The sequence below is a fragment of the Monodelphis domestica genome, chromosome 2 (assembly GCF_027887165.1).
Source record: "Monodelphis domestica isolate mMonDom1 chromosome 2, mMonDom1.pri, whole genome shotgun sequence".
NCBI lineage: Eukaryota > Metazoa > Chordata > Mammalia > Didelphimorphia > Didelphidae > Monodelphis > Monodelphis domestica.
The window spans coordinates 13,765,810-13,781,302 of record NC_077228.1 but is presented as its reverse complement, the minus strand read 5'-3'; the positions used below and the strand labels follow the sequence as shown (position 1 = coordinate 13,781,302).

The 15,493-nt window shown below is 50.4% G+C and overlaps 1 protein-coding gene across 1 annotated transcript; it reads left to right on the top strand.

The window, feature by feature from the left end:
- The first annotated feature begins 9,939 nt into the window (after positions 1 to 9,939).
- Positions 9,940 to 12,190, top strand: FOXD3 (forkhead box D3). Its single transcript, XM_056814100.1, has one exon. It carries the CDS (start codon positions 10,611 to 10,613, stop codon positions 12,117 to 12,119), a length of 1,509 nt encoding a protein of 502 aa, XP_056670078.1. The 5' UTR covers positions 9,940 to 10,610; the 3' UTR covers positions 12,120 to 12,190.
- The last annotated feature ends 3,303 nt before the right edge of the window (positions 12,191 to 15,493 follow it).

Genomic DNA, 15,493 nt, shown 5'->3' with positions numbered 1-15,493 from the left:
TTTTTTCAATGAATGTTGCTATAGAAAATATGAAAGTTGAAAGGGAAGAGAGTCATAAAAAGTTGGAGCAAGGTAGAAGAAATTAAGTCAAGAAATTGCTGTCTTCAGGATGAATTTTATTACATGTATAACTACATATCTTGTATTTTATTAAGACAATATGTTTGACATAGACATTTTCTTCTGGAAAGCCTGTTCCTATGGTAGGGAACACAACCAAGGAAATACTCTATGATATTCCTGGTTGTGTTGTAGATCTTTAGATTCAGAGGCATATTTTAAAGTGCTCAAGTGTATGTAGGAATTGTGACCAGAGGAAGGAAGTCTCTTCCTGTGTTACTTTTGGATGGAGTCTCTTTGAACAAAGAATTCAACTTAAAGCTAAATGTAATCTTTTTTTTTTTTTTAACCCTGACCTTTTGTCTTGGAATCACTACTGTGTATTGGTTCCAAGTCAGAAGAGTGGTAAGAGCTAGGCAATGGAGGTTAAGTGACTTGCCCAGGGTCACACAGCTGGGAAGTGTCTGAGGCCAGATTTGAACCCAGGACCTCCCTCTCTAGGCTTGACTTTCAATCCACTCAGCTACCCAGCTGCCCCCATAGATGTAATCTTAGAGATTGTCTAATTCAGTGCCTTCATTTTCTGGTTGGCAATTAAAGCTAACATTCATATAGACCTTGCAAGTGTGTGAGATGTCTTATGTACATTGCCCCATGACAGCCCTTTGAGGTTGGTAGCCCAGGTGTATTATCCTTATTCTACAGAGGAGAAAACAGACTCGGAGAGCTTTAGGGACTTTGTTTCCATCAGATATCTAGTAGTATCAGACAAGATTTGAATGTAAGTATTCCTGACTCCAACTCCAGCCAAGTCTTCCTCCTTTTCCAGGTTCCCCTCTTAACCCTGAACTCTCTCTAGCATTCTCCATTGCTTCATTTTTCAACTCCCCCCCCCTTTTTTTTTTAACCCTTACCTTCCGTCTGGCTCCAAGGCAGAAGAGTGGCAAGGGCTAAGCAATGGGGGTTAAGTGACTTGCCCAGGGTCACACAGCAAGGAAGTGTCTGAGATCAAATTTGAACCAAGGACCTCCCATCTCTGGGCCTGGTTCTCAATCCACTGAGCTACTCAGCTGCCCCCTCAACTCCCTTTTATGAGTGTTTTCTTTTCATTCGAATATAATCTCCTTGAGGGCAGGGACTGCTTCACTTTTGCCTTTCTACCCCCAGGGCTTAGTTGTTTCTGAACACCAGAGAGGGTTACTAAATACTTGATTTTTGATCAGTGATTGATAAATCTCTCTTTACTCTGAGATGAGCCAAAGCCTTGGTGGTGGTGGTTTGTCATTGAGGCAGGGTGAGGTTAGACTTTTGGATTCAGGCAACAGAACCCAAAGAGAGTTGAACTCCTGAGCCTGCAAAAGCAGTCAGGGAGTTGCAGTCTTGAATCTGAGTAGAGTCAGCAGATCTGATTTTGTTCCAGTTCTGACTGGTCAATCACAATCTATGGGGTATCCGTTTCCTCCTCTGTAAAATGGTGGTGATACTTTTTGTGGCAAACAAAATGCTTTCAGACCCTTAAAGGATTTTAGGAAATGGTAGATCTTATTCCTCTTCCCTTCTCTCTCCAAACACCTAGTCTCCTCTGCCCAGTGGATGCCACCTGTCTCCATGAGACAGGGTCGATGCTGAGGGTCGTAGGAACAATGCAACGACTCTTTCCTCAGCTTTATTCGTCTCTGAAAAGGCCAAAGATTCCAAAGAGGGGATTTTCCAAACTAGCCGGGGAGGGAGTGGGTCTGGAGAAAAGGCCACTCAAAACTGGGATGTGGAGAATTCGGGTCGGATTGGACTGGTCGGAAGAGTGAATCGAGTTAAATATAACCCTCGGAATGGAATGATGCTAAAAATAAGTCAACAGCTGCCAAGTCCACAGCCCTCCGCCTGACAGGATTAAAAAAAAAAAAAGGCCCAGGGCTAGGGGTAGGGAAGGGAGAATGAAAGGGTGGGGAGTGAGGAGGCTAGGGAAGGATTCAACCATCTCTTGGCTAGGATAAATGGGTCCTAGCTCTTCCAGGACAGCTGAACCAACCAACAGAGGGGTGAGGGATGGTGATGGCGCAACCTGATTCCCCCCAGGCCTCAGGCTGGCTAGGGACTTAAACTGCCCAGCCTAAAGAAGCTGCCCTGCAGGTCAAGGAACATGGGACAGAGCTGAGCTACTGGGGTGAAGGAGGCTCCCCGACATGCCCCTGTGCTACCTTAGGAAAATCATTTTGCTGGTTTTAAAGATGGGACGAGGAAAGGACAGGTGGGGATTGTACCAGAATCACATCTTCCCAGACCTAAAAAGGGCCTCAGAGGGTCAAGCCCAAGTTCCATTTACCTCCTTCCTTCCTCTCTCCTAATGGCCACGTGGTGGAAAAGTCGGGGTTCCTGTTTCTGAAGGGAAGGAAAGAAGTCTCTTGGGAAAAGAGATTAGTCAGAAGTGAAGTCAAGAAGCATTTATTATTAAGTGCCCACTATGTACCAAGCACTCAGTTGGGGACTGGGCAAAGACAGGCAAAATAGTACGTGCCCTGCAGGAGTTCGACAGGGTAGTTTGTCCAGGAGCCCCTTTCTTAAGTCTTCACACACACACACACACACACACACACACACACACACACACACACACATATTCTTGTGTGTTGCTTTCTTCTTTCTGTCTTTTTCTTCTCTCCCTCAACATTGAGAGAGGGAGAGGGAAAAGGGGAGGGGGGAAGGAGGGGAAGGAGAGGGAAAAGGAGAGGAGAGAAGAGAAGAGGAGAGACAGAGACAGAGACAGAGAGGCAGAGACAGAGACAGAGGCAGAGACAGAGAAAGAGACAGAGACAGAGAGACAGAAAGAGAAAAACCATCTTTTTGAGATGAGAGAGAGAGAGAGAGAGAGAGAGAGAGAGAGAGAGAGAGAGAGAGAGAGAGAGAGAGAGAGAGAGAGAGAGAGAAACAGCATACGACTCCCCGTGGGAGAGTTAGGGCTCTGGCCTTTCTGCTCACCACCTGCAAACCAACCCATTTCGTTGTAAATGCCACAGGCAATTCCCCGTCCCCTTCCTCTCCCCCCTCCACCTCCCCAATCATAGCCTGCGTGTCTTTCCAGCTGACTACCCTCCTCCCCCCAACACACAAACACACGTTGTTCCATCCCCAGACCCAGAGTTGTGCGTGTGCTGTTTTGTTGATGGGTGTAGGGTCCCCGGGCACAAACTCGGGACACCTATAGCAAAGGGCAAGACACAGAGTAAATAATTGAAAGATTTCCAAAGCGGGCCCTTTATTTATCACCAATAAATAGGTGGCCTCTGATCCCGATATAGTGGCGGTGGAGAGGTGGACTCGTCAGCCTTCCTGCGTGAGGAAATGCAGACGCGCGGGGGCGGCGGGGGGGCGGAATTGGGGGTAAGGGATAGCCACAAGACCCCGGAGCAGCAAGAAGGGGAAAGGGTGTGGCAGCCCCTCCCTGCCTTCCCCACGGACTAGGTAGCGTAGGTTGAGAAGGCCAAAGAGGGAGGGCTTTCGAATGGGGATGGGATAGGGGAAGTGCACCCAGTCTCCCAGTCCGAATCATCTTCCCCCTGGAGTTCTAAGGCCCCGAGAGGCAGGTACCTGAACAGATGTTGCACCGACCACCAGAGAACTGAGTAAGCTGTGGCTCTTGCCCTTCAGGCTGCCACACCTCAGAGAAGTGCACAGGAAGACAGTCAGGGAAATAGTGGTGGCTGATTGAGAAACTCAAGCTTTCTCTTAGGCTCTGTTAGCAAGGTTCACGCACCATCCCGGGCACCCAACTCTACCGTGCCATCTAAAACTTCCGTTTTTTAACAGCAATCCTTTGCTCTCCTCCATCCCTCCTGCATTATCCGCCTTCCTTCCTTCCTTCTCCTTGGCCCTATTTCCTTTATATTTCTCCAGCTTAGGAGGCCTGAGGAGGCCGGCCGCGTGCAGCCTGCAGCCAGCCCAACCCACTGTCCGTCTCCTCTGTTCATTCTTTTGTTGCAGAGCCAACGGGCTCTGCCTTCCCCCGGTGAATGGGGGTTTTGTAAAATGGGACAGATAAAAATGAGCAACATCATATTGTTTGACAGAATGATCCAAGATGATAAAGTGGCGGCTCGGGAGGGGGTGAAGATGGTGAATTCCTAAAAAATAAGCCCTCTGCTCCCGTCTCTAGCCTGGAGAGATACTGTGAAAGCCCATTCGATGCCAGATCAGGTCCAAAACACCCGGGCTTTCACAGCGAAGTCATTTCTGAGCCCCGATCCAGCTCCGGACCTTTCTCCTCGAGGATGAAAAGAACAATTTTCTAGAGAAAGGCTCATTTTGATTAAATCTGACATGCTGCTGATAACTCCATGCTAATGTGAAATAATTAACATAATAGCCATAATTAAAAGCACGCTAACAATGCCATAAATTTATCACACAATTTTACTAGCTTTCTGCCCCTAACTGCTCTCTCATCGTTAATTAAACGTGTTGCCTTTTACAGAATGGATGTTTATACATTTCCAATATAAATAAATCCAAAACTACTGTTCCCTCTCTTCTCCCTCTCTTCTCTTCTCTTCTCTCTTCTCTCTTCTCTCTCTCTCTCTCTCTCTCTCTCTCTCTCTCTCTCTCTCTCTCTCTCTCTCTCTCTCTCTTTTTTCTCCATCCTATGGTAGTCTCCAGTTTTTTATAGGCAGTCAATTGTAGGGGAATGGGGGAAGACTGAGAAAATAAACGAAGTTTTTTAGATGCAGGTCCACAAACGAACATAAACCCAGCTCTTTTTCTACAAGATAAGAGAGAAGCACGGTGAGGAGGAGGGAAGGAGAAATTGGGAGGGAGGGGGCCCTTCAGGTCCCACCCACTGTGTGCAGGGAGGGGGGAAATGCAGTGGTTGGATTTGGGGATCTCCTAGCAGCCAGTCCTTTCCACTCCCATAAGCTGCAGCAAATCTCCAGAAAGTGATCAAAAACACTTTTTATTTATAATTTTAAAATTAGAAATGAAGGGACCTGTCAACTCTTGACCCAAAGTCCAAGGGTTTTTTTAAAGGAATTTTGGTTAATATATATACATATATAGGAGGATAACTTAAGATGGAGAGATGGATAGAAAACACCCAGACCTGCCTGTCATTCTTCCAAATCTTGGTCTGATTTCCCCCTTTAATCAGAAATTTACACACAAACATTCATAGAAAATATCCTATTCCGGACCAGGGCCTCAAATTTCTCTAAATCTTTAAAAAAGCATCAGCTTACTGCATAGGGAAAGAGAATACCTTGGTACTCTACTTCCTTCTTCCCCTAGTCTTTCAGCTGGCTGGGCAGGAGGACTTCCCGCCTTTGCTGGACCTCTATTCTCAACCAGAAATCTGCGTTTGCTGTTGTAGAACCAAATTGAGCTGTAACCAATTAAATTTTCCTTCTCCATCATGTTATTACATCTAGTTCTCTTCCCACCATTATCAAAAACAAACAACAAAAACCCAAAACAAAAAAACCCTCCTCTCCCTAGGTGACGTCTTAATTCCATTTCTATCGATCTTGACTAGTTTACTTTGTTGTTGGGTTACTGAAACATCAGTACTTGAGGCTCCCAGATCCCCTAAACTGCCCCCTCCTGCCCTTCCCCCCTTTCTTTCTTCTCTGTGGACCCGGTGGGTTCCACTGACTTCCATTTCAAAGAATTCTGGGACTGCACAGAGGCAAGGGAAGGGGAAGATCCTTAAATTCATTCTCTTTTCCAATCCATCTTTCCCGATTTCCACCCCTCCCATCACTCCACCCCTTGTCTAGGGGAGAGATGCTTAAAAAAAAAAAAGCCTCAGCAGATAGGTGGCCGGATGCTACCCCTTTTATCCAATCCATCCTGTAAAGTTTGACTATTAGATAAAAATTCTCAATCTCTCTCTCTCTCTCTCTCTCTCTCTCTCTCTCTCTCTCTCTCTCTCTCTCTCTCTCTCTCTCTCTCTCTCTCTTTCTCTCCTTTCTCTCCCCTCCTTTCCTTCCATTCCTTCCCTTTCTTTCACCTTTCCTTTTTTAATCGCCTCTCATCTCTCCTGTTCTCTTTCCTTCTCTTGCTCTTTTCCCCCTCTCCTCTTTCATTTTTCTGCCTCCTCTTCCTCTTCTTTTCTTCTCTTCCTCTTCTTTTCTTCTCTTCCTCCTCCTTCTCCTCTTCTTCTTCCACCTCTTTTCTTACAATATACAACAATAAAAGATAAATAGAATGTTATGTTCACTTAGACAAGCGGGGTTTAGCAGCAAACTACGACGAGGCTTAAACCAGATTCTAGTTAACACTCAAACTGTCTGAAAGCTACCAGCGCGCCCGAATACTGCGTTTATACCCCGGCTTCTTGCTTTCCTTGGCTTAGTTGCTGCACTTTTCTTAAACAGAGCCCATCTCCTACATAGAGAATCCTACTGGGAAGGAAGTATTCCCGTGCCCACCTTCCAACCCTCCCTCAAGTCCCCAGGAGAGAGAACGCTCATTTCCACCCCGGTGTGCAGGTGAAGCCATTCCTGGGAGCAGAGATCCGGGGAGAGTGAGGACTTGGGCAGGCTACAGCCGAAGCAGGGTCCGCCGAGCAGAGCGTGTCCGATTGGAAACCACCTCCCTTTGATCTAAATCGATTTTAAACAGCCGGGCAGACACAGGAGCTGGGCGTCAGGGCTGCGGCGCAGTGGGTCCGGCACGTCTAATAATTTAGCTAATCGAGTCGAAAAGTTTCTGTAAGGGGCTGGTCCGCGCATCAGATGGTAACACTGATTGAACAAGAGATTAGCACAATAGATCTCTAATCGAGGGGAAGCGTTGCTTTTCACGCTAAGGACCGTAATTAATGGTATGAATCAATTAATTTGACTTTTATTGTGTCGAAGAAAAAAGCGCAACAAATGAAAAACCCGGTGAGGAGTTGATCATTCTCCCTCCCCCTCTGCCCCTCTTTTCCCCGGGAGATTTCAGAGAGACACTGGAGAAACGAAAGGGATCATCTCTCCCCAGTGGAAAGGAGAGATGGAGAGAGACAGAGAGACAGAGAGACAGAGACAGAGGAGACAGAGACAGAGAGAGATAGAGACAGAGATAGACAGAGAGACAGAGAGAAACAGAGAGATGCTGGAGATGGAAAAGAAGTGGAACAACTAGTCCTCCTAGGGAACGGCCTCTGTCCTTTCCGCGCCCCCTCAAATCTACCAGCTTTGTTGGCAGTCCAGATGGCCAAAAAGAAATTAGGATCGTTTGGAGGGGAAGCCAGGAAGACACAAGGCAGCGATCGATCGATAAAGCGCGCGCACCCAAGCGCCCCGCACCTGCACATACCGCCTGGTGGTGGCCTGGACCCAAGACTGGAGAGTCAGGCAGCCAGGAGCTGGGACTGCGGCCCGACCCGTATAGCGCTCCGTTTGGCGCTTTGCAAACATCTTGAAGATTTATTTGGGGGAGGGGGAATAATTGGGGGAAGTGAGGGAATCCTCGAATAGCTCTTCAGGCTACCGTCCCGCAATTTTCTCCGGCTAGTGCGCGTCAGGGTGCGCCCTAGACTCTCTTCTCCCCTCAAAGCTGGCCATTCTCTGATTACTGAAGGGTTGTTTTGTTCCCACCACCCCACCCCCTCGCCCCCTGCGCAAAGACTCCACACCTTACAAATAGCATTTTTAAACGGTTTGGAGCAGGGAGCGTTCAGTGTTGCAGCTGCGAAAATCCAGCCCCTGGCGCATTTCCTTGGCTCAGCTGCCCCCCGGAGCTTGATTTTGGACAGAGATAAATCCTGGAAATGAGTGGCAGCCTCAGAGAGAGGATCGCTGGCCTCCTCCACCCCATCTCACCCTACCCTACCCCTCCCCGATCCCAGTTCCAAGCTCCGGGCGAGGGGGAAAAACAAAACAAAACAAAAAACCTGAGTCCCGGGTAGAATCAGCGGCTCGGGTTCCATCGCAGGCTTTAAGGGCAATTACTGCAAATCCATGAGTGTATAGATAGCCTATATTGAACCAAGTTTGAGTCGACTTCCTTTGCAGAGTTTATAGGCTAAAAGACAGAAAGAGACGGGAGTCTGAGTTTGGGGGGACGGGTAAGGCTTGAGGGGTGGAGGTAGGTAACACCAGCAGCTCAGTACCCGACCCTGAAATAAATCAATCCTTTTGCTCAGCTTCTTCTCTCCCAGTCTCTCATCAGTTCTTGGCCCTTGGCATTCATTGTCCCTTCCCTGCCCGAGCCTAGCTCTGCCCGGGAGGGCTAGAAGAGGGAAGCGAGCAGCGGAAGCCCCACTTGCATCTCCTTTCCAGGCGCCCGCCGTCAGAGATGGGGTTCGAGCTGAGGCAACCAGCTCAGGGGCTGTCGCCACTTAGTGACAGCCGTCCTCATGCTCTCTCTATATGTTCGGAGATAAGGGGGAAGAGACGAATTACTGGTTCCCACTGACAATCGCCGAGATCTATATTCCTTTGCGGCAAAAGGTAAAAAGTCCTGCCAACTGAAGCGCAGTCGTAGTGGCCCTGGAGTTGTCTTAAGTTCTTTTTCAACACCTATATTCAGCCCAAGCGAATAGTCTGTATTTTATATACGCCTTCCATTCCAAAGGAAATGTCATTTGCATTTACGACCAGCATCTGCGGGATGGAAACCGACATCCTCCTTCTGTCGATCGTTTCTATTTATAGCTTTGATTTCGCTGTCCCCCCCCCCCACCCCCAGCCCAGAATACACACGGCAACGCATGCAGGTAAGAATACACATAGCTCAGACCCCCCACCAAACCCCAGGGAGGAAAACAACGGAACGAACCCGCTTCCGACCTTGGCTTCCCAGCTGGGTTATTCTTAGTTTGAACAAGGCCCTGGGCTCCAAGAGAACAAAATGAGTCGACAAGTTGAAGCATCCTTTGCAGGGAGCAGTCTTACCTTGGGCTGGCTGAATAGAGTCTTCACATTCAACTCCCCTCATTTCCTACTTTTTCGTATGCTAACTCTTGCAATGATTAAGTCGTTAACACCTCTGAGGAGCCGGTTAAAGCTTCCTTATTTATAGTTTCTCTTTGTTATTTTACGTCTTTTTATTTCTCTCTGCAACTAATCTAATAGGTTAATCAATAGTCATTTTCTGATCATCAGTAACCCAGCTGATGCTTGGCTAGGGTAAAAAGTATAATATATACATATATATGCATACCTACCTTTGTATACATACACTCAGGGACAGAAGTGTTTGCCGAGCCAAAGTTGTTTGCTTTTTTAGTTGTCTCCCCCCCTCCCCCCGCCCCCAGCCCCAGCTAGACTGGGCTGCTGCATCCGTTTAATGTGCATTAAGGTCAAGAGAGGTGGAGTCTTACTGCGAGCGCCCTGGCAATAGTAGCAGAGTTGGGCACGTCTGCCTTACTCGGGCTTTATTGCATTTTGAAAACGCAGAGCGATTAACTTTTCTAGGGGGGAAAAATTGAAGGGGGAAAAACTCGGATCAAGGTGTCGTTAACTGCTCCGAGACTCCCAGCTTTATAACTGTTGGGATTGAGAAACTGGGGAGGAGGGGGGAAAGGGGAAGACAGAGAAAGGGAAGAGGGAGAGGGGAGAGGAGAAAACACGCGAGCGTGCGCACACACCCACACCCCTTTTGCTTCCAATGTAATGAAATGAACTGCCTGTAATGTGTAATCTTTAGGTAAAGGCAGACTAATGGGCTTCCCATTGATATAGTCCCCAGCTAGCGTGAAGGAAGGCTGTGGGCTGAAATGATGCTTGGATATGATGATAAGTTGTGCTACTCTTGTCTCTTTGTTGACAATTCCATGAAACAACTTGAGTTTTGCATGGCTTAGCAGTGGGGCCCCTGACGTCACGGGCAGTCACGTGGCCCCGCCTCCTGCTATATCTTTAAGTGGAAAGTAATCTATCAGCCCAGTCTTTAAAACGGGACTTTCAACTAAGGGGGCTTTTGAGTCCTTGTGCCACCCCCTCCCCCTTTAGCTTTCCCCCCCTACTCTCTCCTTCTACAGCCACTTGGAGATATCCATCCCACACCCCACCACCGCCAGCCAGCACCTCTCCTCCTCCTCCTCCTCCCCCCCCCCCACATCCAGGGGGAGAGAGGGAGAGAGAGAAGGAGAGGGAGGAAGACAGGAAGAGAGAGAGAGAGAGAAGTAAAGGGGCAAAATCTGGAAGCCACTGAAAGCCGAGTGAAAACAGGGGAGCCCCTTCCAAAAAGCAAGAAGAGCTGAGAACGAGCCAGGAAGGACAACGGAATCACCTGCAGCTGCTCAGATGAGAAGCACCGAAAGCCGTGGAGTTTGAGCCGAAGGCAGCCGGGGAGCCACCTGCAACCCCCTCCTCCCTTCCTCCCTTCCCCCTCTTTCCCCACCCCCCAGGCCTCACCTCTCCTACTCTCCCTCTCCCAATTTCCCCATCTTTTGGGACAGAGCAGAGCCCCCCCTTCCTCGGCTCCGGCCAGCCCATCCCAGCCAGCCCCCTAACTTAGCCTACACTCACACCTCCTCCCTCCAGTCCTTTCCTCCCCCCAGCCACCACTCCCTCCCCACCACCGCCACCGCCGCGGCCGCCGCGGCCGCCACTAAACTCCGAGAAGGTATGACCCTCTCCGGCGGCGGCAGCGCCAGCGACATGTCCGGCCAGACGGTGCTGACGGCCGAGGACGTGGACATCGATGTAGTGGGCGAAGGGGACGAGGGGCTGGAGGAGAAGGACAGCGACGGCTGTGGCTGCGAAAGCCCAGCGGGGCCGCCCCCGGAGCTGCGCCTGGACGAGGCGGACGAGCAACAGCCGCAGCAGCCGCAGCTCCAGCAGCAGCAGCAGCAGCAGCAGCAGCAGCCCCTGTGCCTCCCCAAGGAGGCGGCCCCGGCGGCGGGGGGAGACCCCAGCGGCGGCAGTCCGGCCGAGGCGGACGGCAAAGGCGGAGGGGGAGGAGGCGCAGGCGGAGGAGGAGGGGACGAGAGCGGTGGCGGCTGCAGCGGCGGCGGGGGCAGCGGGACGGCGGGCGGCCTGGCCCCAAGCAAACCCAAGAACAGCCTGGTAAAGCCGCCCTACTCTTACATCGCGCTCATCACCATGGCCATCCTGCAGAGCCCGCAGAAGAAGCTGACCCTGAGCGGCATCTGCGAGTTCATCAGCAACCGCTTCCCCTACTACCGGGAGAAGTTCCCCGCCTGGCAGAACAGCATCCGCCACAACCTCTCGCTCAACGACTGCTTCGTCAAGATCCCCCGGGAGCCCGGCAACCCCGGCAAGGGCAACTACTGGACGCTGGACCCACAGTCCGAGGACATGTTCGACAACGGCAGCTTCCTGCGGCGGCGGAAGCGCTTCAAGCGGCACCAGCAGGAGCACTTGCGCGAGCAGACGGCGCTCATGATGCAGAGCTTCGGCGCCTACAGCCTGGCCGCCGCTGCCGGCCCCTACGGCCGCCCCTACGGGCTGCCCCCGGCCAGCGCCTACCCGCACCCGGCGGCCGCGGCGGCGGCCGCGGCGGCTGCAGCGCTGCAGTACCCCTACATCCCGCCCGTGGGGCCCATGCTGCCGCCCGCCGTGCCACTGCTGCCTTCGGGGGAGCTGGGCCGCAAGACGGCCGCCTTCGGCAGCTCTCCACTCAGCCCGGGTCTGCAGCTGCAGCTCAACAGCCTGGGCGCCGCGGCCGCTGCGGCCGCCGCCACCTCGTCACTCATCAAGGCCGAGCCTAGCAGTCGGCCCTCCTTCAGCATCGAGAACATCATCGGCGTGTCGGCAGCGGCTAGTGGCTCTGCCGGGGGCGGAAGCCCGGCCGGAGGCGGCCCAGGTGGCGGCGGCCCAGGTGGCGGGGGCCCGGGCGGTGGGGGAGCGGGCGCTGGGGCGGGCGGCCCGGGCGCCGGGGCGGGCGGCGGCGTCGCGGCTGCTGCGGCGGCGGCGGCGGCGGCGGCGCAGACTTTCCTGCGGCCGCCAGTGTCCGTGCAGTCTGCGGCTCTCATGGCCACACACCAGCCGCTCTCGCTGAGCCGGACCACGGCAGCCATCGCGCCCATCTTGAGCGTGCCCCTCTCCGGACAGTTCCTGCAGCCCGCGGCTTCGGCGGCCGCCGCGGGACAGGCCAAGTGGCCGGCTCAATAGTAGCCCCGGCCCCGGCCCTGAGGCCGGAGAACTTGAGCTCCAGCTTCGGCCTCCCCTTGGCCCGTCCCAGGGCCCTGCCACGCCCTGACTCCCCACCCCCCCCCCCCCGTCCCACTCACTCACCCAGCGGAATCCTCCTCCCCAATCCTGCCCACTCGCCCCGCACCCGGAGCAGAGCCCCCCCCCCCCAGCCTCCTCCGGACCAGCGCATCCCGAGCCCCCCCCCCATTTCCGATCAACGCGGGGCTGTCAGAGGGGCAGCCAAGGGAGCCTGACCTCGCTCCTCCCCTCCCCACTCCTGGCACCCACAAACCCACTTGATCTGAGCAAACACGAAGATGACAGGAGTGCTTTCTGTACAGGTAAAAACAAACCAACTCCGAATAACCAAAAGTCCCGAAGGCGACAGCACCCAATACCGCGGGGAGGAATCATTTGTACATATTTGTATAAAAATTATTGACTTTCCTTTTGGGGTTTTTATTTTTTTAAGAAAAACAAATCCGGTAGATTTAGAGCTCTGAACTTTCGTTTTTTGGAAGGTTCACTCTCCGCAGTTTTATCTGAGAAAAAAAAAAGTGTATAAAATCGTTGGGAAATTTTAAATATAAAAAAAAAATTTTCAAAAAGGCGAAAAAAGTGTCATTCTATTATAGAAGTCTGTTTATATATGAATGAATATATATGTTATTCTAAATGTTATTCCATCGTGTCGTACACAACTTTGTAAATAAATTTTTAAAATGCTGACCCTAGTGTTTTATTTAGTTACCTGACCTACATGACAGGATTTTAAAATAGCATTTATATTTTAGCTTTCTCATAAATTCGGGTTGTTTCAAGTAACAACCTTTTCAAACTTTGTTATTTATAATTTGCCTTGCAAGAGAAATTTAAATCTGGGCAAGTATAAATAGAGACATCGACATTTGGGGGGACCTTTTTTTGCCATAAAGGCAGGATGGAGATGCCTAGATTTGTGCATTTCAGCCCGTAAAAACCTAAACGGCTAAGGGGTCGGCAGATTAATTCCGTTTTATTTTTAAAATCCACCTTAATTCAAACAATAACTCCCCCCCCTTTTTTTAAAGATCAGCTTTGCCTTTCCAAATGAGAACTTTAGCTTTTCATCATTCCAAATTACCCTTTCAAGGGAATGCAAATGTCTTCGTCATTTTAGAATATGGCTGATATTTTTAAAAATTATTTTGAATTCCTTATCTTGTCCCATCTGTGTTGGAGTGATAAGCAGAGCTGGTAAATAAATTACTCTCAAATTACTTTACTGCATTTAAAAAGAGTTGTAATTAATTTTGCAGTGGAGCTGAAATGATTCTTCAGTTCATCAGATTTCCCATCAACTCTAAATAAGGTCATCTACGAAGCCACATAATAACCGGATTTCTGAAGGCTCCCTATAATTGCCTCGCCCTGCGTTAAGGTTGTTAAAAGCATGTCTCATTACAGAGCTTGAATAACCTTTTAAAGACAGATTCAATGAGACCTGTTCTTAAATATCTTTTGTTCTTTGTACGTCGGGTAAGGGGCTGCGATGGTAAAGGCTTGTAAGCCGGGACTGGGGGATGCTGTCAAAAATCAGCTCGAGAATTTCCCAGAATGTTCGTTTCATTGCTTTGGGCCTTCAAAACAACAACAACAACTCCTAGTATGAAGGTGGAATGAAGAAGGCAGGTGCGGCTCGGGCCGTATTTATATCCTCCGAGCTCTCCACCCCGTTCCAAACAGTGGCGTTTTTTCAGTCTAGTTATTTCATAACTAGCTCAGTTGTTGATAGAATGGACGAGGAAGCTCGGGAAGGGGGTGGACATTCCTTTGAAAACGGTAAAATTCTAAACGTAACAGAAGAGATGCCCCTATTCCAGGGTCTTGTCCTGTTTGCAAAGGGCAGTAAATTCATCGCGTTAAGGCCACCGCAGCCACCCTCGTCGTATACTAGCTTTCCTGAGTTACTTCTACACTGTCGCCTCCGACGCTGGTTTCTGGGCTGTCAAGAGAGACTAGAGCGTAGGTCTGCTGCTGCCTTAAAAGAAACGCCCTTTCAGACACCCAGCGTTTCTTTTCCTGGGAAACAAATAAATATTATTGAGCCCTAAGTAAACATTTAGACCTCCGGAGCGAGCTATACGAAAATAAAACAAGCTGCCGGGCGAAGAGCGAGTTTGACCTTGATAAATAAGGACCCGATAATCAGCAGCCGCGAAAAGAGACCGCCGCAGTCACCTTAACCGAGCGAGGAGAGATTATGTCTCCTGAGGTCTCCAGGCGGGTCCCTAAATGGAGACCCTCCTAATCTCCTTTTACAAGGAAAACTAAACGGATCTAAATTTGTTTGCGTGGTGCAGCTATAAAAGTAACAAGTTGTTTCACAGTTGTGTCTAGCTAATCGGTTTTTACACAACAGCAAATGGTACAAGATTTGTGCAAACACACAGAGGTTATTTCTATATTTAGCTGATACCCCTGGGAAAAGGGAAAGGAAGACCTTCTTGAATTCACTTTTAGGCTCAAGAAGCTGCTGATCCTAGGCTTCTAAATGACATTGGATAACAGGGGCCTCATTCCACCCCTGATCCTTTGTTACTTATAAAATTACTCACTCATATTTCCGTACATAGCAGCCATACCTTAGAGCCCTGCAGCCGCCGCCGCCGCCGCCGCCGCCGCCGCCACCGCCGCCGCTGCTTCTGGGGCCGCTGCTGGCCTGGTTCAGAGCCCGCCGCCCGCTACCAGCGGCTCGGACTTGCCACGGCTTTGGTCGAGCTATTTATTAGACCGCGGGGTGTGGAGGCGGCGAAATCCACTCGCAACTTTCTTTCCAACTAGCTCTCGTCCTAGAAATCGAGACCTCAAAGCCGGGTCTGCCTTTCTTTCGATGAGGGTTCGGGGTCCCCCGAAAACAGACCGAGCCGAGTCACCGCGGTCGTTTCAAGTTGGGGGGGGGCGCAGCAGGGAGAGTGGGTGCTCGCAGCCTCAGTGGAGAGTCCCTCTTTAGGGGTCATGTATCTTTGCCTAATTTTATGGCGGGGTGGAGAGTAACACTCTATTATTCAATGTGAGCACAGGGGGAGGCATGAAAATCAAATCTGATTCTCCTGAACGCAGGCACAAACAAGGAGAAGCTCTGAAACCAAGTGGCGAAACGACGTTTTTTAATGAGACGAGATCCGTTTTTGCTTTGACTAAAGGGAGAAAGCGGAGAGCGTTAAGGGAAGGATTTTCGTTTCTCCGGCTCCCACTCCCAGACTCCAGACTTTTTTCACTTTATATTTCCTCTTTCCCCCCCCCTGTTTTTATTTTATTTATTATTTTTAGTCATTTCCTATTCCCGGACCTGCTGTCGCTCCTGCACTGAA